Here is a 22147-nt window from a genome sequence, read left to right on the forward strand (position 1 = left end):
TTGCTTTAATGAATAATTGAATTTGAATCGGAGTTCAAATTTAATTACATGTCCTAGATTTCTGTTTGTTAGTTCTAATTATGGCAAAACTATAATGCAGCACAAATCTCCCTCCCTAGTCTAGAGTCCTCTACACAAAATTGAATGAATCCAGAATTTGAATACAGAACAAGCCTGGTAATGTAGTGTGTCTAAGATCAGCAGCTGGTCAAGTAGCTGAAAAGGCCAGTTAAAATGGGACTAAAAAATGGTACATACGTGTGTGGGTATGTCTATCACAGATATTTCATTTTAACATAAAGCAGAATTGTACATTCGTCAACTTTTTGTTATAGGACTAGGAACTTTTCTGTGAGTATATTGGTGTTCCTGTGTAAATCACATCCATTATTTAACCTTTACAATTCCCAGTTTTAGTTCTTTAAAGTGAAGAATTTAAAGAAACTTGAAAAGCAACCTAAGTACAAAATGCTTTTTTTTCATTTCACAGCACCCTCCTTCTTACAACGTTCTTCAGTTGTCCTAACCACACCTAACTTGACAACTATTTTTTTAAAGGTAGTTATTTTTTTGTAAATCTTTCAAAAGCATTTACTTCATTTTCAATGCAACAATCAATAACTTTAATGCTCATACTTCATGAATACAATGACAGACAAAACTAACACGGGTCTGGGAACAAAATAGCTGCCTCTTGGCAATGCAGAACTCAGCAGGTTTAAGTCATGGGCTTCAGTATGATTTTGAGGAGGTAAAGCCTCAGTTTAACCCAGTGAGTTGGTTAAGTGGAAGTTGGCTAAAAGAGCTTTTACTGTGTTTTTTGTATTTGTCTTTTCCATAATTGTGAGAATTTTCCAGGATGCCTGTACATCATATGAAGCCTTCATGTTTTACTCGCTGGATGAAATGCTGAACATACACTTTGACCATTGCTTTTTCATCTGCTACTTCTAAGTGACAGAACAAATTGTTAGCTACTATCAAAACTATCTTTTATCTATGTTAACATGCATTAGTTACCATGGGGTGCTAATGAAGCCCACATAACAGCAGGGATATTCTGTACAAATGAGTTTCTGTTGGGATTGTTAAACTGGTTACCTAAGAAGCACTATGGTGTAACACCACAGGCAGAGGGAGGAGTAGTCTGAAGGTTGGCAATCTGAAGCCTAACTTAGAAATAACCACAAATAGGAGCGCCTGGGTGGCTAGTTGGTTAAGCATCTGCCTTCAGCCCAGGTCATGATCTCAGGGTCTTGGGATCAAGTCCCGCTTCCGGCTCCCTGCTCAGCGAGGCGTCTGCTTCTCCCTCTGCCCCTCTCTACCCCCCTACCTTGTGCCCTCTCATAAATAAAATCTTTTTTAAAAAGTAACCACAAGCATCACTAGAGCATACAGAACATCACATAGAACACAGGTAAAGACTAAATGCAACCAACAAATGAACTGTTGGAGGAGGTCGCTGAGAGCACAGGACTGCTGGTTGACCTGCCAGCTGGACAGAAGCAAAGGTTCCTCACCCACTCCTATCCTTGGAATGTATATTTTGTCTACTGTTTCCACAGTGGGAGCTGTTTCAAGGACATAGCCTTGAGAAAGTAAGGTGTCGACACCATATGGATTGTGTCACTGAACCCAGTTAAGGCCTCAGTATAAACTTTTAAGACTAGTAGGCAGGTGCAGAGATCTACCTGTCTTGGGGCCACCCAGGACAAACTTTGTAAGTAATTTCCCGTGTTTATTAAGCCCGCCACCCACAAATCTGGAGTTGTCTGCCTCTTCAGTCTCTCCCTGCCCTCCATGTACCAGTTTATAAACCAACAGATAAAACGGGCTAGACAAGGAACTGCAAAAGCAACAAGTAACCAACATACTCGAATGTCTTCTGAAGACAAAAGCTTAAGATTTTTCAAAGACTGCTTACAAGAAACAGGCCTTCATACAAAGTTCAATTTGCTAAAACACTATAGAGAGGTAATGTATTTGGCTCATACTTGTGCACAGTGATCCATCTGTGAAGAAAGAAGTGCTAAATTTTCAGAGAAGCTTGCTGAGGTCAGTACTGGCTGAACTTCCATAATGAAGTTTGATGACCCAAGTTTCAGGGTATTAAATGAAAGGAAGGAAAAGGGTCCTCATAGATCATTTTCCCCCAATTATCCTCCTCTTTTGGTTATTAGTTTTTATCACTGGAGTAAATAAGATCGTTCTAGACCACTTGCCTATGGATCATTTTAAAGTATGCTACCAGTTTTAAGATAGACTAGCCCAGGAGTAAATCTGAGGTCCTGCGACTATGCCACTATCCATCCCCATGTAACATCTCTACAGAGAGAAGACCCACTGTCCTAGCCAGGCATACTTCTATTTGCTAATTAGAAAATCCACACCCTGCCACATGGAATTTGTACATTAATACAAGCATTCCATCTTCATGCACCCATATCCCTAATATCCCATTTATAAGACAGAATCTGGGCCTAAAGTAAAATTCTAATGTAAGTCATCCTTCCCATATTTTAAATCCCAATGAGTTGTATGAGCTAACTGGGACCATCCACAGTACCAGTTTTTAAAATTTGTATATGTGTGTATATAGAATGTAATGAGTATTAACATTTTAAATAACCTGTTTTCTTTAAAGAGCAGTGGAGAGGAAGCTTTACTCACTTTTTCCTTGTAGGATTTCAATTACTAAGAATTAAAAATACTTTAGTTTGAAAAGGTTTAGCCGATTTTCTACCCAAAGTTTATTAAATAATCTTATAATTTGAGTCAATATTAGAATCATACAACCATTTATTGTAAAATATGTTTATTGATGATAAGACTCATATAATTTACTCCCGATATTTGATGTCACAAACTTTAGGGTCTTTGAGATATGCAGGATCCTTGTATGTAACTGGCATAAGCCCTGTAAAAGATAATGAAAATGCTTCACAATAGATAATGAGCAAACATTTGATTAGCCCAATTCAGTTTTTTAGGTGCTCTTACCCATTATTTGAGCTCTCTTAATAGCTTTTGTGATTTCTTTCTGTTTCTTCCCACAAAGACCTATTTTTAAAAAAATGCTTTCATGTTCATAAGAAATGTCAACACTCAAAATGCATAGCAGTTATCTTAAGTCAAGAAAACGTTGGAAAACCTATAAATAGCCAGGTAGTAAATATCTTAGGGTTTGTGGGCCAGTCACTGTTGTAATTACTCTGATATAGCTCCCAAAGCAGCCACAGACACTATGTAAATAAGCTACTTAAAAAACAGGTGGCAGATCTGACTTGACCTATAAGCAATAGGCCCTGGTTTAAATAGGAATGATTATAATATACACCAAAACATCAATGCAATTTTCTTAAGCCCTAATTTTTTTTACACATTGTCTGCCTATAGTTAACTCTGAGCATAAGAAAACATGTAAAATAATAATCCTTTTGGCCTACAAAGAGGCTTTCTCAAAGTATCTGTAGTATCTGGTCTACTAGTGATTTATAGCACAACTTGAAAATTTGACATTTTTCTTAAATAACAGAAGTAGATTTGTATAATTTTTTATAAGTTGCTATAACAGAAAACAAAATACCTGTTATGTGCCTTCCATAAATGCATCCAGTAAATGGAGAAATAAACTGGGACAAAAGCTGTTTTGAGTTTTATTTGGAGAAGAAAAAAAATTTATATCAATACATTTGTTCAACCTTGATTATGTAAATTTAAAAAATTATGTCAACTTATGTAAAAGTTTATTAATAAATTTCAAACTTCATAAAATATAAATAAAAATACTGAACTATGCTCATTCTATTAATAGGTCGTTTTTTTTTAATGAAAAAGCTGATTACTAAAGTTAACATCTCTTATCCAGTGTGTCAAAACAGATTAATGTACACATTTTTTCAGTGCTAAAGCTGTTTTCTTGAACTTTTCCACAGATACTTTCCTAAAATACTATTGCTTATAATAAGGCACTAACCATCTCATCTGTCACGAAAAGCTATCACACTGTATCAGACTATAGTGAGGTCTTCAAGAGCGACAGGTACATCAGCCCACTTGCTGTAATTTATGGTTTATTAATTTAAATTCTTTTTTAGTACCATTCTCTCCCTCAGATTTGCCACTTTTAATTTGCTGAGCCCTGGACAATGGATAAAATTACATTTGAAGCAGTGACACCAGTAGTGTTATTAGTACAGAGACCAAATTCACCAGAGGAGATTTTTCCAAACTATTCAACTCTACCAACTAAGAATCACTGCATAGTGCGATACTGGTGACCTCCAAGGCAGACAAGAAAGAAACACTGACCTGAAATAATAGTAGATAAGGGAGAGCCAAAGGGCTCTCCTAAGAATAAAATAGAGATGTCTTACACATAGAAAACCAGATTTGAAATTATAAAGTTATTAAAACAGGTGCCTCTACACAAAGCCTGTTATAAAACTAACTTGATTCTCTTTAGTTATGACTAACAGGAGCAAATCCTAAAATCAAATATCACAGGGAAGTAAAACCATATCTCACCTGTACATTCTTATAATCTACACGTTTTCCACATAAGATACATTTTTTAAGAGGTTCCTTATAAGGATTTTCCATTGGAACGGGCTAAGATAAAAGAAAAACAGTCTGATAATACAGGTTAATGCGTTAAATTAAAAAAAATTAAATCTTAAGGTTACCACATTTAAATCTATCCAAAGGATTAGTTGTACCTTTCTCACTATGAAAAAGAAAAAATACAACAGTTTTGCTTATAGAAAGAAAATTAGTATTTCTGAAAAGGCGTCACCACTTTAAAGATTTCAGTGTGTTCATACATATTTTGTATAAGTACTCTGGTTTGACTAAGGAGGAATTAAATCATGGAAGAGGATTCTGGGATAAAATACAATCCTTGGAGAAAACAAAGGTTTATGGGAGGATAACTTTTATCGTCCCAGACTGCTTTATACATTTATGTCAGCCTTTTTGGTTTATCTGTCTTCACTGCTGCCTCTAATGCTTCTGCCACATGCCTCCCTTCTATAATCACTATACGCATGTCTCTAATCAAGAGATTCATTTTTTTTTTTTTAAGATTTTATTTATTTATTCGGACAGAGATAGAGACAGCCAGCGAGAGAGGGAACACAAGCAGGGGGAGTGGGAGAGGAAGAAGCAGGCTCATAGCGGAGGAGCCTGATGTGGGGCTCGATCCCACAACACCGGGATCACGCCCTGAGCCGAAGGCAGACGCCCAACCGCTGTGCCACCCAGGCGCCCCTAATCAAGAGATTCTTAACCTAGAAATGGCTTTGAAGTCCTTAACCCCCTGTAGTTATGCAAAATTTCAAATGAATGAGACAGCTTTTTTCTGAGAGCCCGTATTTCATTAGAGCCTCAGGGGAATTTATGACCTAGAAAAACTAGTAATTTCCTTTACTTCCTTCAACTCTGGTGTGCATTAGATGACCAAGAAGGATGCTCAAGGGACTAGAGGAGTTCTATGTTTTCCAACTCCTCAAAGTTTCTTAATCCAATTTACATGCAACTCAATGTAATAACTATGTTCCCTCTTTACACTGCAACAAGGGCTTTGTAAGGTTTGATTAGTGTCAAATCATCTTTGCAGGTAGCAAGAAAACCTACACTGGCCAAGCCCAATGCTAGTACTTGAAATGCATAAAAATACACCTACAGGCTAAGGAAACTACTTAATGTCCTGATATAAAACTTCAATTTTGATCCTTCATTTACTAAAACACCCACTCCCCCCCCCCCAGTGATGAATAGGACAAAGTACTAAATCTGAAGTGGGGAAGAAAGCCAAGGTACAGGCAGACTTTGTAATCCCTCTGTTGGATATTCTGCAATTACTGCACCCACCAAAACTATCTTTTTTAATTTCCAAAGCACGTATCCTTAAATTTAAGATCTAAGAGGAAAAATACAGTGTTACACAAGCAATGCTTCTTGTTAGAACTCTAGGAATTCTCTTACTTCAAAGTGCACTTAAGTGACAATTCACCAATGAATTACAATTTTCAAACTCAAACTATCATCTTAATCGTTTTGTCCTCCAGCTGAACTCTATTCAAATAGCTAAAATATAAGAATTTGGTCACATTTGCAAATGCCTTTAAAAAGGAAGAAAAAAAGTCTTACCAGGTCCTCATTGCCAGCTACCTGTTTATATTGTGAACAACTTCTCCACAGCACTGCAATTAAACAAACAGCAACAAACCAATTCTTTTTATCAGCTCAGCAACTAAAGAAAGATTTTTGTTTTTATGGAAGCAAGATGAATCGAGGGATATAAAAGAAAGGTTTTATATTCACATAGAACGACTGGATAAAAACCTTTAGATGTGAGGCAGAATAAGACTTAAGATGAATGTGCTTTCCAAGGCTTTGGGGAAAGGGCATGTATTTCTCCACCCCTACAAACCTCTCACCTGCTCTCTTCGTAAAATTTATTTTCCCTTCACTCCATGGTTAGAGACAGATTTTAAGGCAAACACTTAAGGGGAAAGCAACTGAAAGGCACTGTTACACCAAAGGGAAAACGTAACAGACATCCTAAAGAGTAGTTATTGACGGAGAAGATAAAGTGCAGAAATAACAGACTCAAGAGCCCATGTCACAATTTCGTCCGGATCTGGGACCTTAGACAACTCCTGTAATGTGCTACCTGGTGACTCTGGAAATGTCCCTTCCTCACCAACACTACCTGGAGCTCTCAGGCAGGTAAGTTCCTGCCTCTTTTTGAGAATCACGGAATCATTCTTTCCGTGTGTTTAAAGGGGGAGGGGGGTATTGTACGACATTCACACCCCCTTCTGCTCTAAAATACTAGTTATGGGTCATTACAGATTCCCACCCATCTTGGAGAAGCTCTTAATCTCCTAGAAGCCGGCGTCGTTTAGCTAACAGTGACAACTCCACCAACCCAGTTGGCGCTACCGCAATAGCAGCAATGCCACAAAAGAGCACAGGATATGGAAACTGTACCCGCGTGAGTCCCAGGATCTGTAAGGAAGACAGCAGCCTTGACGAAGTGCGTTAACTTTTTCCTCCCTAGATGACCGCAAACAGCAACCAGAGCCGCCATGGATCCTCGCTCCTCCTCTTCCTTTCCTCTTTCCAAATCGTCCTGACAAGTCCCCGCCCGTGCTCTTCCCCTGGTGGCCCGAGTACTCGGTTCAAAGGTTCCGCGGGCGAACATGAGAAGAGCCGATAAGGTTTTCAATGCGCCTGCGCAGCACCTTTTCGTTCTAACCCTCACGGCCACAAGCCTGGGACACCTATGATTGGACAAGGAAAAGGCGGGCCCCTACGCTTCTACCTCCGCTTCCGGTCTGAAAGCACCGGCAATTGATTTGTGGTCTTATACTAAGGTGGATGGAGGGGCGAGCGCAGACTGCCCCACTTGCTGCCCGCGCCCTGCCCTCCGCTCCCTCTTCCACGGGGGTTTGGCGGCTAGGTCACGGACAAAGTTCGGGCCCCTGCCATGGATGAAGGTGGTTCCCGCATCCGTCGGCGGGTGTCTGTCCGCAAAAGGGACCGTCCTAGCCTAGCGAGCGATTTTGCCGCCCCCGCCGCGGCCGAGCTCACGCCGGGCGATGAGGAGGAGGAAGAGGAGGAGATGGTGGCTGGGAACCGGCGGAGGAGGAAAACCGTGGAGGTGCAACCGGTCGAGGTACAACCTCCTCAGCTCTCAAATTCCGAGTTTCTTGTGTCATTGTCCACTTTGGGGGAGCTGATACAAACCCAGGTCTCCTACCGCGCATGCTCACTGAAAGAACACTAAGACCAGCTCTAGAAGCCATGGAACTAAAAACTCCAAAATTTTGGCTGTTCCTTTCCTATATGCAAACAGTAGCCCAATTGTCTACTAGCCTTCATTTGATTACCTCGACTTTGTTACCGCTGTTAATCCTCACTTGTGAGGGATAGCTTTGCTATCCTCATTTTTATACAGATCTCAAAGGTAGACCCCTGAGACACAGAAGTCGTACATGCAGCAAATAAGTGGCATGATTGAGACACAAATCTAGCTCTCCCAAGTTCCTTCTCCTACTATACTAATAAAACCGACCGTTTATCGCACACCCATTATGTGCTGGGTACTTTGTTAAGCTATTTACATTATCTAGATTTGACAACAGAAATCAGGCCCTGAGAAGTTAAGAACTACACTTCTGTAGTTTCCTGTTTTCTTAATCACTTCACTATATTGCTACCTCTAAATTTACATCTCCCTGTTTAGGAGATCATTCCAGGTCAGTGTGCAGACCCTCCCTTTCAATTCCTAAGAGCAGAATCTCCTTAGAGTGTCCAGTCGTACAAGCATGGTTTTCTTACAAGCCAGTCTATGTAGATTGGAGTCTGGAGGAGGAATGGTGTTGCAGTTACCCGAAACTTTTAGTGAGATGACATTCCAGTAGATGTCTATTGGTCTTACTACTTTTTAAGGATTTAACACTGGCTTAAGGATTAGGATCCCAGTATCACCACACCCTAGGAGTGCAGCTTGGACAAATCACTTAAACACTCTGGCCTGACATTTCTTCATCTGTAAAATGGAGATGATATAATCCATTTCATAGGGTGATTTACATTTAGGTCTATGATCCATGTGATTATATACCTGGAATAGCTCTAGGCTGAAACTTTTATTCTAATGAAGCTAGAATTGACCATAAAGATTTTCATTTTCTTTCCAGAATAATGACAGCGAAGAGGACATGCTTGGTGACTATGACAGCTTTGCTGAAAATTCTTTTTTAGCTCAAGTTGATGACCTGGAACAACAATATATGCAAGTTCCTGAACATAGGAAACATGCCTCAGACCTTGCCACTGAAGATCTATATTCAGAAAACATCAAACACAACAAACTCAGCATTACTACTGTGGGCAGCTTTACTGAATTAAAAACAGATGAGCACATAAAGAACCAGTGTAGGCATGAAGATGTCTCTGTTGAACCAGAACCTGATATTTTGTATGATGTACCTTCTTCACAGGTTTTATACTTTGAAAATTTGAAGAGCTCTTCAAATGATTTGGGCGATCATTGTACTAGAGAGAGGGATTGGAACGCATCCTCTCACAAGACCGTCAATGAGGAATTACCCCAGAATAGTATAGAACACCACCAGCAAATTGATGATTCCTCTTCTAAAGTCAAAAGTAGTTCAGAGGAAAATAGGAGAAAAAGTCTTAAAGAACATCTAAAAAGTGCCATGACTGGAAATGCCAAGGCCCAAACGCCAATATTTTCTAGAACTAAACAGCTCAAAGAGACTCTCCTATCTGAAGAAATTAATGTTGCTAAGAAAACAATTGAGTCATCATCAAATGACCTTGGTCCTTTTTATTCATTACCCAGCAAAGTGAGAGACCTTTATGTTCAGTTCAAAGGAATTGAAAAATTATATGGTAAATGCTTTTTGCTGAAATGAAAAAAATTTACCATTATTACCATTTTACTAGTGCAAGTCAATAGAAAACAGATGCTTCTATGGTCCTATATCTCATCTTAAAACAAATAAAAATAGCCATCCTCTCAACTTTCCATCCCTAACCTGCTACTGAACCTCTTACCTTCCCTTCATGGTCACACTTCTCAAATCTATTATCCTTGCTGTCTCCCTTTCCTCACCTCAAATTAATTCCCAGTCCACTCTGGGTTCTGTGCTCTCACTTAAGAAATAATGATGAGGGTGTCTAAATCCAATGATACTTTTAGTTCTTACTTGCCTGACTTCTCAGTGGCTTACATGACACAATTGACCAGACCCTTGAAGCACTCATTTCTTGACTTCTTGACATTCCATTCCTGGTTTTTTCTCTGACTATCTAGCTGCTTCTCAGTTTTCTTTGATGGTGTGTCTGGCTGGCTCTGTCTTCTGTACGAAAACTTGAAGTTCCTTTGACAACTCATGTCCTGAGTGAAAGTATCAATATTAGTAATACCATTGATTAAAACTAAATATCTTTAAAGACAGCTGAAGAGTTAAGTGCAAAGAGATAGTATTAATATCAATATATATTATAATGTTTTTCAAAAATCCTGGGTCCTTGCATGTATTTCAGATATGTGTCATTTTAGACAAAGAAGGGACAGTTGCTGGCATCCTCAAAGATGAGCCTATTGACCAGTCACTTCCTAAGTATTTCTGAAGCTCCTATGTTAGTGCCTTATGAACCATGTGAAAACATGGTTCTCATCTCAGGGAGAAGACAATCAGGTGGAGAAGTAGAACTGCAGGAAACAAAGTCTAATATAAGGCTATAAGAGTCTAATAAATTCTAAATTGTGAGGTTTGCAGTTAAAGAGCTAAAGGTGTGTATTGCCCTCAAAATAGGTGTTAACTTTCTTCCCTCTGCTTTTGTCCTAGTACCTTGTTCTTTGTTTAATCTGCATCCCCTGCCAGACTGAGTACCCTGAGGACAGGGCTCATTCTAACTTATCTTTTTTTACGTAACTAACACTGTGCCTGGGACACTGTGGTAGGTTCTCGGCTGCTGGGGGTTCTCAGCCTAGTTATCAATTCCAGCCCTGTCACTGAAGCACAGGTTTTGCACTCTGAGCCTTAGTTCCTGATCTATTAAAAAGGAATAATAATAACAATAATGGTTGTTTCGTAAGTTATGTTCTGCGTCAAGGACATGGCAAATTAGACTGTGGTAATGCTCTCCGTAACTATATTGGTAGCTTCTAAGTAAGAACTTCAGTAAATAGCAGGTTTTTGAATCTCTTTTTACTTATAAATCTGGCCTGATGACATGACCAATTTAAAGCATAACTATGTGTGCCACTTTTCACTGCACTAAAGCAGTGGTTCTCAAAGTGTAGTTCCTGGACCCCAGCATCAGCATCACCTGGAAACGTGTTGAAATAGGCATTCTCAGGCTCCACCGTAGGCCTACTGAATCCATCTCTGGGGTTGTGACCTGGCAGTTGGTTTTAACAAGCCCTCCAGGGGATTCTGATATGCCAAAAGTTTGAGAACCACTGAGCTTGAGAACCTCAACCTTATACTGTTTTTTTGCCTTTTTATTGTAGAATTGCATGTTTAATGTGTTTATATAAATGTTCAGAACCAAGTTAATATCATCTTTTTTTAATGTGTAAAGATGAATAATATTACTAAATACTTGCTATCTTGGTCATTTTATACTTTAAAAATTTGAGTTGGATAAAATGCAGAAATGGTCAAGTTGTATTTTCATGCAGACATCTGCAGTTTCGTGTATAATGGGTGATACCAGTCTGAAATACTTTTAATTATATAAGTATTAAATATTAAGCTTAAGTATTTTTGAAATATTTTTAAAGTGGAAAAAAACCATTTGCAAATATTTGGGAATCACCAAAATACAAGAAATTAAAGTCACTTGGCTTTCATTCACATGTAACTATTTTTAATACCTTTGTGTAATATATCCTATTAGTCATTTTTTTAATTTAATTTTTTTGGAAAACAATACATTCAAGTACAACTTTTCTATGTATATGTTCATTTCTAATACCTGTACATAATTGGTTTTATACAACCCAATACACATTTATGATCTTTTGCTTAACTGTATATTGAGCGTGTTATAAATCAGTCTATACCACCTTTTTTCAAGCTGCAGAGAGTGATATCATGCAGTTGTGCAATAATTCATTCAACTTTTACCCCTTGATGGCTCTTTGTTATATATAAACACTGCTATGATGAACATCTTGTATGTAATCTTTATATGTCCTTGCTTTTATTTCTATAGATGTAGAGACCTTGAAGTATTACTGCTAAGTCAAAGACAGTGTGCAGTTTTATTTTCGATACTGTTAGTTTGCTTTCCAAAAAGATTATAGTATTTTATGCTTTCATCAACCACCACAAGAATGTCATTTGTTCCCAGTCAAGTCAGCTCTGGATTTTCCATGTGTGAGGCTTTTTTTTTTTTAGTAGTAGTAGTTACTTGTATTTTGTTTGTGTATTTATTTTGCCAACCCAGAAAGTAGCAGTTGAGCATCTTTTCATGTATTTCCCCCTGCTGTGAAATGTCTTATATCTTTTGCCCGTTTTTCTAGTGATAAAATACTAATGCACGTTTTGAGGACTTTTGATGTTCCACATTGTCAGATTAGCCTACAGAGTAGTTATACTAGTTTTCACACTGATGTGATCCTTTTCATGAATTCCACCTTGCTAAATTGTGGAACTTCTAGATGTGCCAGTTAATAATCTTAGTCTTTTATATTTTAAAGATTTTATTTTTGGCGTGCCTGGGTGGCTCAGGTGGTTAAGAATACGCCTTGGTCTCAGGTCATGATCTCAGGGTTCCTGGGATCAAGCCCCGCATTGGACTTCCCTGCTCAGCGGGAAGTCTGCTTCTCCCTGACCCTCCTCCCTGTTTGTGCTCTCTGTATTTTATTTGAGACAGAGAGATAGACAGCGAGAGAGGGAACACAAGCAGGGGAAGTGGGAGAGGGAGAAGCAGGCTTCCCGCCGAGCAGGGAGCCTGATGTTGGGCTCGATGCTGGGCTCGATCCCACTCTGGGATCACGGCCTGAGCCCAAGGCAGATGCTTAACGACTAAGCCACCCAGGCGCCCCTGAAGATTTTATTTTTAAGTCGTCTTTACACCCAACCTGTAGAGATCTTAAAACTCAGAGATCACTAGTCACATGCTCTATGGACTGAGTGAGCCAGGCACTCCAATCCTAGCCTTTTATGGTTGAAATATTCTTACACTTCAAAATGGTATTCAGACCAGAGTTCAGTTCCCCATGACAGTCAGTTGAATAGTCTTTCTTAGTGTGTATAAAACTTCATAGATTTTTTTTCCTTCTCCCCCTATTTCTCTCTAGGATGTTTGTGTAGATGAGGAAGGGAAGCTTACACAATCTCCTTGCAGAACAAAAGAGGAAAGCCTAAGAATTCATCCAGATCCTCATACTGTCCTTTAGCTCCTTCTGATGTCTCAGATAATGTCCCAGGCACTGTTGGAATCATAGACCTAAGTGTGCAGCTGGCAGATAGGTGGCCTAGTTGCCCACTCTGCTGCCCAGGCCTAAATTAGAATTAGACACTCACTGGCTCTGTCCATTTTATCCTGGGGATGTTTGACATTTAACATTGATGTATAATTACACTGACCATTATGAGAAGATGGATGTACAGTGGGATTTGATTTTTCCTTCTTTGAAAACTTGGAGACTGAATTGCAGAAGGGGAAAATAATGCTTTTTTTTTTCATTCCACAGAATGGCAACATACTTGCTTAACATTGAATTCTGTGCAAGAAAGAAAAAACTTAATATATTCCTTGCCAACGAGTGGTGGGAAAACCCTCGTGGCTGAGATATTAATGCTGCAAGAACTGCTTTGCCGGCGGAGAGACGTTCTAATGATCCTACCATATGTGGCAATTGTCCAAGAAAAGGTGTGATTCTTTTTTTTAAACAAAGAGTATTTGTTAAATATGAAACTAGCATTAAAATATAAAATTATAAAACTTAAATTATAATTAAAATAATAAAACTAGCATAAATGTAACAACTTTTTATTGACTGAGAAGAGGTAGAGAATATTTTTAGGATGTGCAAAAGCAGATGTAGAGACTACCAAAAATCTTCTAAGTGACTAATTACCTGTTGCAAAAAGAATTTTATTTTTTTCTAAACTGGTACATTAAATTCCATTTTAATATTGGTATTTAATGTAATGATATTCAGCCTACCTTTTCAAGCAGAAAGTAACCCAATTATTTTATCAAAGTAAGTGAATTATTCTTTTTTTTTTTTTTTTGCATCAGAGGAGACTTAATTTATTTCCACATTGATTATGTAGTTTAAAAGTTACATTCATTATGACATTTCTTAGGTATATATGTCTTATCTGTGACTATTTTAGATTTTTCAAAAATCAACATGAGTACTTGATAATTGAGTTCTTATTTATCTGATTTTTGTTTGTTTGTTTATTTTAACTATATTCCAGATTTCAGGTTTGTCGAGTTTTGGTATAGAACTGGGTTTCTTTGTTGAAGAATATGCTGGAAGCAAAGGAAAATTTCCTCCAATTAAAAGAAGGGAAAAAAAATCTCTATATATTGCCACTATTGAAAAAGGACATAGTCTAGTGAACTCTTTGATTGAAACTGGAAGGATTGGCAGTCTGGGTCTGGTTGTTGTAGATGAGGTTGGTAACTACTTTTATAATTTATCAACATTTTTATTATACTAACATTTATTATTATGTGTGTGTGCTTAGTGCCACTATGAAAATAAGTATTTAGACAATACAGATGAATACATTTCATGCTTGGTAATCATAAATTCAGTTTTATGTCAAGTGTTTTTTGAAGAGTGAATATAGGTGTGTATATATTCAATTTTATAATGGTATTTATGAAATCTATATATGTCAGGATGTTGCCCCCAAACCTCATTAACCAAAATACCAGTGATATAATGCATATATACTCTAGTTGCTATATCCAGAATGCTTAAGAGTTATGTACTTCATTTCTATAAATACCTGTATGTTCTATATCAGCATTATATGCAAATTTACTTTTCTCCCTCCCTCCTTTTTTTAAAATCTCAAAGTTGCACATGATTGGTGAAGGGAGCCGTGGGGCTATACTGGAAATGACCCTAGCAAAAATCCTCTACACTAGCAGTAAGTATTTTTTCAAAAGTGGTCACTAACTGATTTGTCCTCAAGAGGCCTGTGAAAGACTTAATTCTATCACTAGCTAGACTATGTAACCTAGAGTAAGATACTTAAGCTTCCTGCCTTGGTTTTTTATTTCTGAAGTAAACTTATCAATTTTTCTTGGGAGAATGGGTATATGAACAGAGTTGTGAATGTGAAGGAAATTAACATTTAAGGACATCCCATATTATTATCCTCCACTTACTAGTTGTGAGTGCATAGGCATGTGACTCCACCTCTGTATTTCTTCATCTGTAAAATGGGGATAATAATGGTACCATCCTGAGGGTTTGTTGGGAGGATTATAGGAATTAATGTAAAGCAGTCAGCAGTTGCCTAGCACGCAGCCCTCAATAAGCGTTTGTGGCCGCCGCCACCAGTATGATCCTCATAGTACCAATAAAGCAGTAGATGTAAGTAGTCACTTTAACGAGCTATTTGCAACATCAGATAGTCTTTCAACGTATATGAAATATTTGTTCTAAATGTCTTCTTTCCTATTTGTAGATAACTTATTAAGTTATATATTGCAATAGCTTATATATGGAAAATGATTAATTTTGAAGGTCAAATACTAAGAAGTGTTTTTAAAATTTTGATAGCAATGATATTTAGGCAGGTTGTAGCACTTTATAACCATTCATTAAAAAAATTATTGAGTACCTACTTTGTGCCAGGCAGTATTTTGAGTGCTGAGGATATAGCAGTGAATAACACACAAAAAAATAACCCTGCCTTCATCAAACCTGTATTTTAGTGAAAGTGAGTAGACAATAAACAGATAAAGAAGAAAACATAACCGTGTGTCAGACGGTGACAAATTCTATGGAAAAATAGAAAGCAGAGGAAAAGAGGAGAATCCTCACGTACTTGTCAAATCCAGTGTATACTGGATGATTTTTTCTTCAGCATTTGGTTGTTTATCATTTTTTTTCCTTTGAGTGTTGAAACACTCTCTCTTGGTTTCCCCACTGTCTCTCTATAGGAGATCATGGGTTACTACTGAGAGAGAGTATAGCGTAATGGCTGAGGACAGACTCTGGAGCTGGATTAAAATCCTGACTCACTTTTGACTACATATGTGACCTTGAGCAAGTTTATATTAACTGCACCTCTGTTTCCTTATGCATCAAAAATAGATGATAGTGGAATGGACAAAATAGCTGAGGGGGATTAAGTGGTACAAACTGAACAGTTATAAAATAAATAAGTCACAAGGTTGAAAAGTAAAGCATAGGGAATATGGTCAATAATATTGTAATAATGTTATATGATGATAGATGATAGCTACACTTACCGTGGCGAATAGTGTGTAATGTATAGAATTGTCAAATCACTATAGTCGAAACTAATATAACACTACGTGTCAGCTATACTTCAATAATAAAAAACTTTTTAAAAATGGATGATGGGAATAGACCCTGCCTGACTGAACTGCTTTCCTGTGGAAGGCAGCCATTTTACACTGCCCAGGAGGACGTGCAACTTCATGAGTTTCACTCCACCTTTGCTTTAAAAAAAAAAAAAGTTGACAACCTGATAGCAAGATCCCATAAAGGATCTATTCAGCCCTGCATCCTACACCGTACATCTGCTTATAGGTATACCTGTGGGACCTGTCATAACTCTTCATAACAGTGGTCCAGAGAGTCAGCAACAAGCGTATTTATAGTCATCACTGTTGCTTAGAAGTCTTGATAAAGATCCGACTTTTTGTCAAGTGTGAAATTCTGTAAAATTCCAAATAGTAACTTTCAGGACACCTGTAAGTTCTCAGTCTTTGATTGCCAGAATAATACTCTGCTAATATCTTTGTAGTTTTCTTACCTCCTCCCCACTCTCTCCTTTCCCGGATCACTCAGGAAGAATCCAGAACACAAAAAGATTGCTAAATTACTATTATGTTACACTAAATAACACATTTTCCTCAATCCTTTGGTTTTTTGTGTTTTTTTTTTTTTAGAAGCAACTCAAATTATTGGCATGAGTGCAACACTGAACAATGTTGAAGACCTACAAGAGTTCCTTCAAGCCGAATATTACACCAGTCAGTTTAGACCGGTATGTACCTAAGGTTTGCACTGTATGGATTTGTGTATATCATCTTACTTAGGAAGAAAAGTAGCAAACATACTATATAAAAAAAAATCTATAGAGTAGTGAAGGGGCATAATTCCCCTGATGTGGCTATATGCTAATAAGAGTTTATGTATAGAGAATATAAACTCTGGGGTTAGGGACCTTGGCTTGGATCACTACTGTATCTGTAGCACCTGGAACAATGCTTGGCCCATGGCCCTTCAATGAATATTTATTGAATGAGATTTTCCAGATCCATTCTATTTTTTCATTTCTTTATTCTGTGAGGTAAGTTTTTTTCATTTGGTCAAAATTTAGTCATGTTTTGAGTTATTAGCACATAAAAACATTTTATCTTGAAAGTTAAAATGTTTTCAAATATTTATGCTTTGGTAGTTACAATGCTCTTTCAATAAGTGAAGACTTCATGTGGATTTAAATTTAAACTCCCTAATCATGGTATTCCCAAAAGACTTAAAGAAAGTAAATAAATATAATTCATAGTTATTTGGAAGTAGCTTATAATGAACAAATATTCTGTCTGCAGTACTAATATGCATGGTCAGTGTCCAAATAGCTTTTCAGAAAAGAGAATTTTTGAGAGATACTTGCTGACTTTAAATAATAGTCGAATTAGACNATCCCATAACGCCGGGATCATGCCCTGAGCCAAAGGCAGACGCTTAACTGCTGTGCCACCCAGGCGCCCCTAGACACTATTCTTTTAAAAATGCAATGAACTGTATTTATAAACATTTTTTTCGTCAGGTGCCTAGGTGGCTCAGTCAGTTGAGTATTTGCCTTTGGCTGGGCCCTTGTCTGGCTCCCTGCTTAGTGGGGAGTCTGATTCCCCCCTCCCTTTGCCCCTTCCCCCTGCTGGTGCTCTCAAATTAATGGATAAAATCTTTTTAAAAAAACACATTTTTTGTCTACAGATACTTAAATTAAAAGTAATATGGTGGTATTTACAATTAAAACTGATGACTGATAAGACAAAATTTTAGATCTTGAATAACACAAATAAGACAGAATGTGAACATTGACTTATTTATACTTCTTGTGACAAATGCGCAAGTGTCTGGTTTCCTTTTAGATCGTGGCTGTTCAAAAGTATTCCTTCAAGGAAATTAATCCCTACTTTGATTGAAAGGGAAAAAGAGACTTAAAGAAATGGTAAAGAAAAAGCTTTTACATTGAAACATGTTTTACATACCTTAGAAAAGCTACAGTTTTTGTATAGCTGTCCGTTTTTACAACATTTTACAAAATTTAAAACTGTGGAAAAGGAATTTATATATGGTATTAATTGCAAATGTCTTTCTAATTCAAGGTTGAATTAAAAGAATATTTGAAAATAAACGATGCAATATATGAAGTTGACAGCAAAGCTGAGAACAGCATGACTTTTTCACGTCTCCTTGGTTGTCAGGTAACACTGATAACCCTTGAGTATGAGGTTCTCAGACTTGGTGCCCTGGGGCACCACAAAAGATTCACAGGTACCATGGGATAGTTTAGATATTTAAGAGAAACAGCTGGTGCTTGACATCTGTTGGACACCATACAAACTACTGACTCAAGGTTGTTTCCAGTTTGGACATCGGATCACACTGTATTCCTTTTTATGATATATCTTAGTGAAGTTTTTTGTTTGTTTTTTGCAGTTACTGTAAAAAATACCATGTGAAAATCAGTGTGGGATGGAAAAAGAGTAGCCATGTCCAATCTGCTTCAAAGATCTGAAAGACTATTGCAGTGCCCAGTTGTGTGCACATCCTGTTAGTGGGCTGTTATGGTTAAGAATGAGATAATATTTTCTTCATTCAACTGACGTGTATTATTCATGCAAACGGCTACTGCATTGTGAGGAAATACATACTTAAGTTGTCTGTACCTAATACCTAATAAACAAAGCTGTTAGGTATTTCTTTTGGCCCTGGAGCTCCATGAACCAAGAAAATTGGCAGACCTCTCCTTTGAATATTTATTCATTCAGCAATAAGTGCAAAACAAGAAGAAACTTTTGTGGGCTATGTAGTTCAGGTACTGGGTACGAAAATGTTAATGTCTGCTGTGTTAATGTTCTGTAACTTATGTGAAGGTTATTAAGAAGGGGAGAAAGGGATTTTACAATATTTTTAGAATTCTGTAAAGGTATATTATTCTAAATCTGTATCTTGGTTTTCAGTAAAGTTGAAGAAAGTGAGATTTTTAAATAATTTTATATTTTTCCTTATGTTGGGTTCCTTGTGTGTGCTTGATGAATACATTTTTTTAATTCTGAAAATTTATCCTGTAGTATGATTGAATCTGTTTTTGAAAACTATTAGTAATAGGAAAAGTATATCTTGTTTATGTGGTCCTTTGACTGTTATTAGGACCAATCTCTGCTTCTCTCTGTGGACTTCTTTGTTTTGTTCTGGTAGAGGTGAACATGCAGTGGGGTTATTAATAACATTTACTATTTTCACTTCTTTAGTTTAAAACGAAATACACCTAACAAAACCCTAATAACCTAAAAGTGGGACTTAACATTTTCATGTTTCATCTGGGTTTCATCTTTTCTTTTAAATGATCAGATTTATTAAATGAGGAGTTCAAAATTGCACTTTGAAAATGTATGAAAATTATGGTTTACTTATCTTTCAAAGCACTCTGGTAAAACGACAGGTTTTCATGGTTACTAACTACCTTGTTCCTGCATCTTGTTGTACAGTATTCTGATACTCTGAAAAAGATGGATCCTGATCACTTGGTAGCATTGGTGACAGAAGTTATTCCCAATTATTCCTGCTTAGTTTTCTGTCCCACTAAGAAGAACTGTGAAAACGTAGCAGAAATGATATGCAAATTTTTAAGCAAGTATGTTAATCTTTAAAAAATACTCTGTTTTATTTTATCATGGTTTACATGCTGTGTATTCTGTTTATTCAACAAGCAATTATTATTTCTTGTAGAACATTATATTAAGTTGCTGTACTAGATTCTAAGTGCCCTAACCTTGAAGAACGTTTAACTGTGAAATTCATATATGTGCAATAGCCAAAGAAAAATTCTAAGACTACATGTAAGAGAATGATGACTAATATAATGGCTTAGATCAATGATTCCCAATCTTGACTGCAAAAGAATCCTCTCAAGGGCTTTTTTTTTTTTCCAAATTTTTAAAAATTTAAAAAAAAATTTTTTTATTATATTATGTTAGTCACTGTACAGTAGTACATCCCTGGTTTCTGATGTAAAGTTCGATGATTCATTAGTTGCGTAACCCCAGTGCCCAGGTTACATCCCAGACAAATCACAATCTCTGGGGATGGGACCCAGGTATTGTTATTTTGTAGAACTTTCCAGGCAGATTCAACATCCAGCCGAGGTCAGCCACTGGCTATGATAGTCAGAGGACCAGTCACTAATCACTGCAGATATGAATCATATTTTTATTTTTTTTAAGATTTTATTTATTTGAGAGAGAGGCAGAGAGAGAGAGAAAGCACGAGCAGTGGGAGAGAGGTGCAGAGGGAGAGGGAGAAGCACACTCCACGCTGAGCAGGGAGCCCAACTCAGGGCTCAATCCCAGGACCTTGAGACATGACCTGAGGTAGACACTTAACCATGTGAGCCACCCAGGTACCCCATGAATCCTATCTTTAGTTTAACCTTCTCATTAATTAAATACCGTTGCCTTTGTTTTCTTAGTATACTTCACACTTAAGTTGTGTAGACATTTGAATTAAATTTCTTAATTACTTAAGAAATTTATTAGTTTGTAATTTGATAGTATTTTAATACTGGCTCTGTTATACTCATAGAGATAAGTATAAAGTGACCTTGAGTATGAACAGTTCAGTTTTTTTCTCTACCTTTGTCCCGTGTGGAGTTGTTATCAGATTTTTCAGACTTCTTTTTGGCTCCTTAACCAGTGCTGTATCACCACAGACCTTTATCACCCTGGATTCTAATCTAGTCATCTCCCACCTCCCCTTCCAGTCCTACTGTCATGGATTGGTCTAATAGAGTTAAATTTATTGACCAGCACAAAGATTTAGATGCTTGGGATAGAGTCAAGGAGTTTTCCATTTTGGTAACTAATAGTCTGCCTTTACAATGATGATGTTGATTGTAAAAACCTAAGGAAATTAAATTATCATTGAGGTAATCTCAGTAAATCATTTGTTTTCATTGAATAATTTGAGGAAATTTTAGCACTGGCTAAGTGATGTAGAAATTTAGAGACTAACATTTGACTGGAAGACTTGTGATTTATTAGTTATACCCTTGACTTATTTTGCTTTTTGATGATAATAGTTTATTTGGATCATAAATGTTGATGTTTAACATTGAAGCACTTAAAAATTTGATTTTCCAGAACTCTTAGTTAATGAATTGTACTGGATACTTACTTTTTTTTTTTTAAGATTTATTTATTTATCAGAGAGAGAGTGGGCCCAAGTGGCGGGAGGGGCAAAGGGAAAGGATATCAAGCAGACTCCCAGCTGAATGCAGAGCCCTACGTAGGGCTGTCTCATGACCCTGAGATCATGACCTGAGCCTAAATCAAGAGTCAGATGCTCAACAGACTGAGCCACCCAGGCGCCCTAATACTTGATACTTTTGTTAAAGAAATAGGACTTAACACTTCTGAAGGAAAATTTCCTCTAAAATATATTTTGCATATTACTTGCTGCTTTCATAAGCTGAATATTCTGAGTATAGTTTAGCACCCTTTTTTGTGGCTATTGATTAAGAAATGAAGAATCATGTTTTACGCATACTATTTGATATTCTTCTGTAATTTACATGCAGCTAAAGTAAAATCTAGAGCTAAATGGCTTCTGATCTGAACAATATCTTTAAAACATGATTTCTTGGAGAGTCCTGGGATATCCACTGTATCTTAATTATTTGCTTCCTTACCATAAATGGCATGGGAAGCTGTTGCAGTAAAACCATCTGGGCAGTAGAATACGGCTCTATATCTATTTAAGTGCAAAGTCTGAAACAGATTTTTCCCAAGTGATTGTCTCAATATCAAGGAAAATTATCATCTTTTTTATAGCTGTCACTACCTTTGACTTCTGAGTCAAGAATGACTTTTAAACACCATTTGCCGACAACTGCCGAAGCTCTAGTCATATCACTTTCCCTGAAAATCTCCCTAAAAATGATACCACAGAGCTTTGTTAGTCTAGAATTCAGGCTCGGATCCAACTTCCTTCTCCATCCTTATTTCTTTACTCTTCATTCACCTTGCAGCTCATCCAAACTACTTCTCTTTGTTTATGCTTTGAACTTCTCATTTCCACACCCTTGATCATGCTTTACCCTCTACCGGGAAAGAGTAGCAGCTTCCCTGCCCCCTC

General features: G+C 37.2%; 2 protein-coding genes across 7 annotated transcripts in view; one reads left to right on the forward strand and one right to left on the reverse strand.

Moving 5' to 3' along the window:
- Nucleotides 1-1339: 1339 nt before the first annotated feature.
- Nucleotides 1340-7154, reverse strand: MRPS18C (mitochondrial ribosomal protein S18C). Of its 2 annotated transcripts, XM_002912462.4 has the most exons (6): nt 6997-7154; nt 6151-6203; nt 4528-4611; nt 3587-3644; nt 3001-3060; nt 1340-2917 (listed from the first exon to the last, which is right to left on the reverse strand). In XM_002912462.4, exons 1-6 carry the CDS (start codon nt 7094-7096, stop codon nt 2841-2843), a joined length of 432 nt encoding a protein of 143 aa, XP_002912508.1. In that variant the 5' UTR covers nt 7097-7154; the 3' UTR covers nt 1340-2840. The 2 variants fall into 2 exon arrangements, with proteins under 2 accessions (XP_002912508.1, XP_011216987.1); XM_011218685.3 differs by lacking the exons at nt 1340-2917; nt 3587-3644 and having other exon boundaries at nt 3004-3060.
- A 105-nt stretch (nt 7155-7259) lies between these two features.
- HELQ (helicase, POLQ like) overlaps nt 7260-22147 on the forward strand; it is a 43517-nt gene continuing 28629 nt past the window's right edge. For 3 of the 5 annotated variants that reach the window (XM_011218693.3, XM_011218700.3, XM_034671593.1), the window contains exons 1-8: nt 7260-7684; nt 8712-9429; nt 13253-13431; nt 13989-14189; nt 14600-14672; nt 16672-16769; nt 18118-18216; nt 19504-19649. In XM_011218693.3, the coding sequence (XP_011216995.2) occupies nt 7496-7684; nt 8712-9429; nt 13253-13431; nt 13989-14189; nt 14600-14672; nt 16672-16769; nt 18118-18216; nt 19504-19649 (1703 nt within the window). In that variant the 5' untranslated portion in view covers nt 7260-7495. Of the gene's footprint in view, nt 7685-8711; nt 9430-13252; nt 13432-13988; nt 14190-14599; nt 14673-16671; nt 16783-18117; nt 18217-19503; nt 19650-22147 lie in introns of those variants that run through there. The other 2 variants (XM_019794364.2, XM_011218713.3) reach the window with 2 other exon arrangements.

The sequence above is a fragment of the Ailuropoda melanoleuca genome, chromosome 11 (genome assembly GCF_002007445.2).
Source record: "Ailuropoda melanoleuca isolate Jingjing chromosome 11, ASM200744v2, whole genome shotgun sequence".
NCBI classification, from domain to species: domain Eukaryota; kingdom Metazoa; phylum Chordata; class Mammalia; order Carnivora; family Ursidae; genus Ailuropoda; species Ailuropoda melanoleuca.

Coding starts and splice junctions, on each gene's coding strand:
- MRPS18C (XM_002912462.4), bottom strand. CDS start 7,096: ATGGCGGCTCTGGTTGCTGTTTGCGGTCATCTAGGGAGGAAAAAGTTA. Junction 3,645..4,527: donor TAGATTATAAGAATGTACAG/GTGAGATATGGT, acceptor AACTCAAAACAG/CTTTTGTCCCAGTTTATTTC. Junction 2,918..3,000: donor TAAGAGAGCTCAAATAATGG/GTAAGAGCACCT, acceptor TATCTTTTACAG/GGCTTATGCCAGTTACATAC.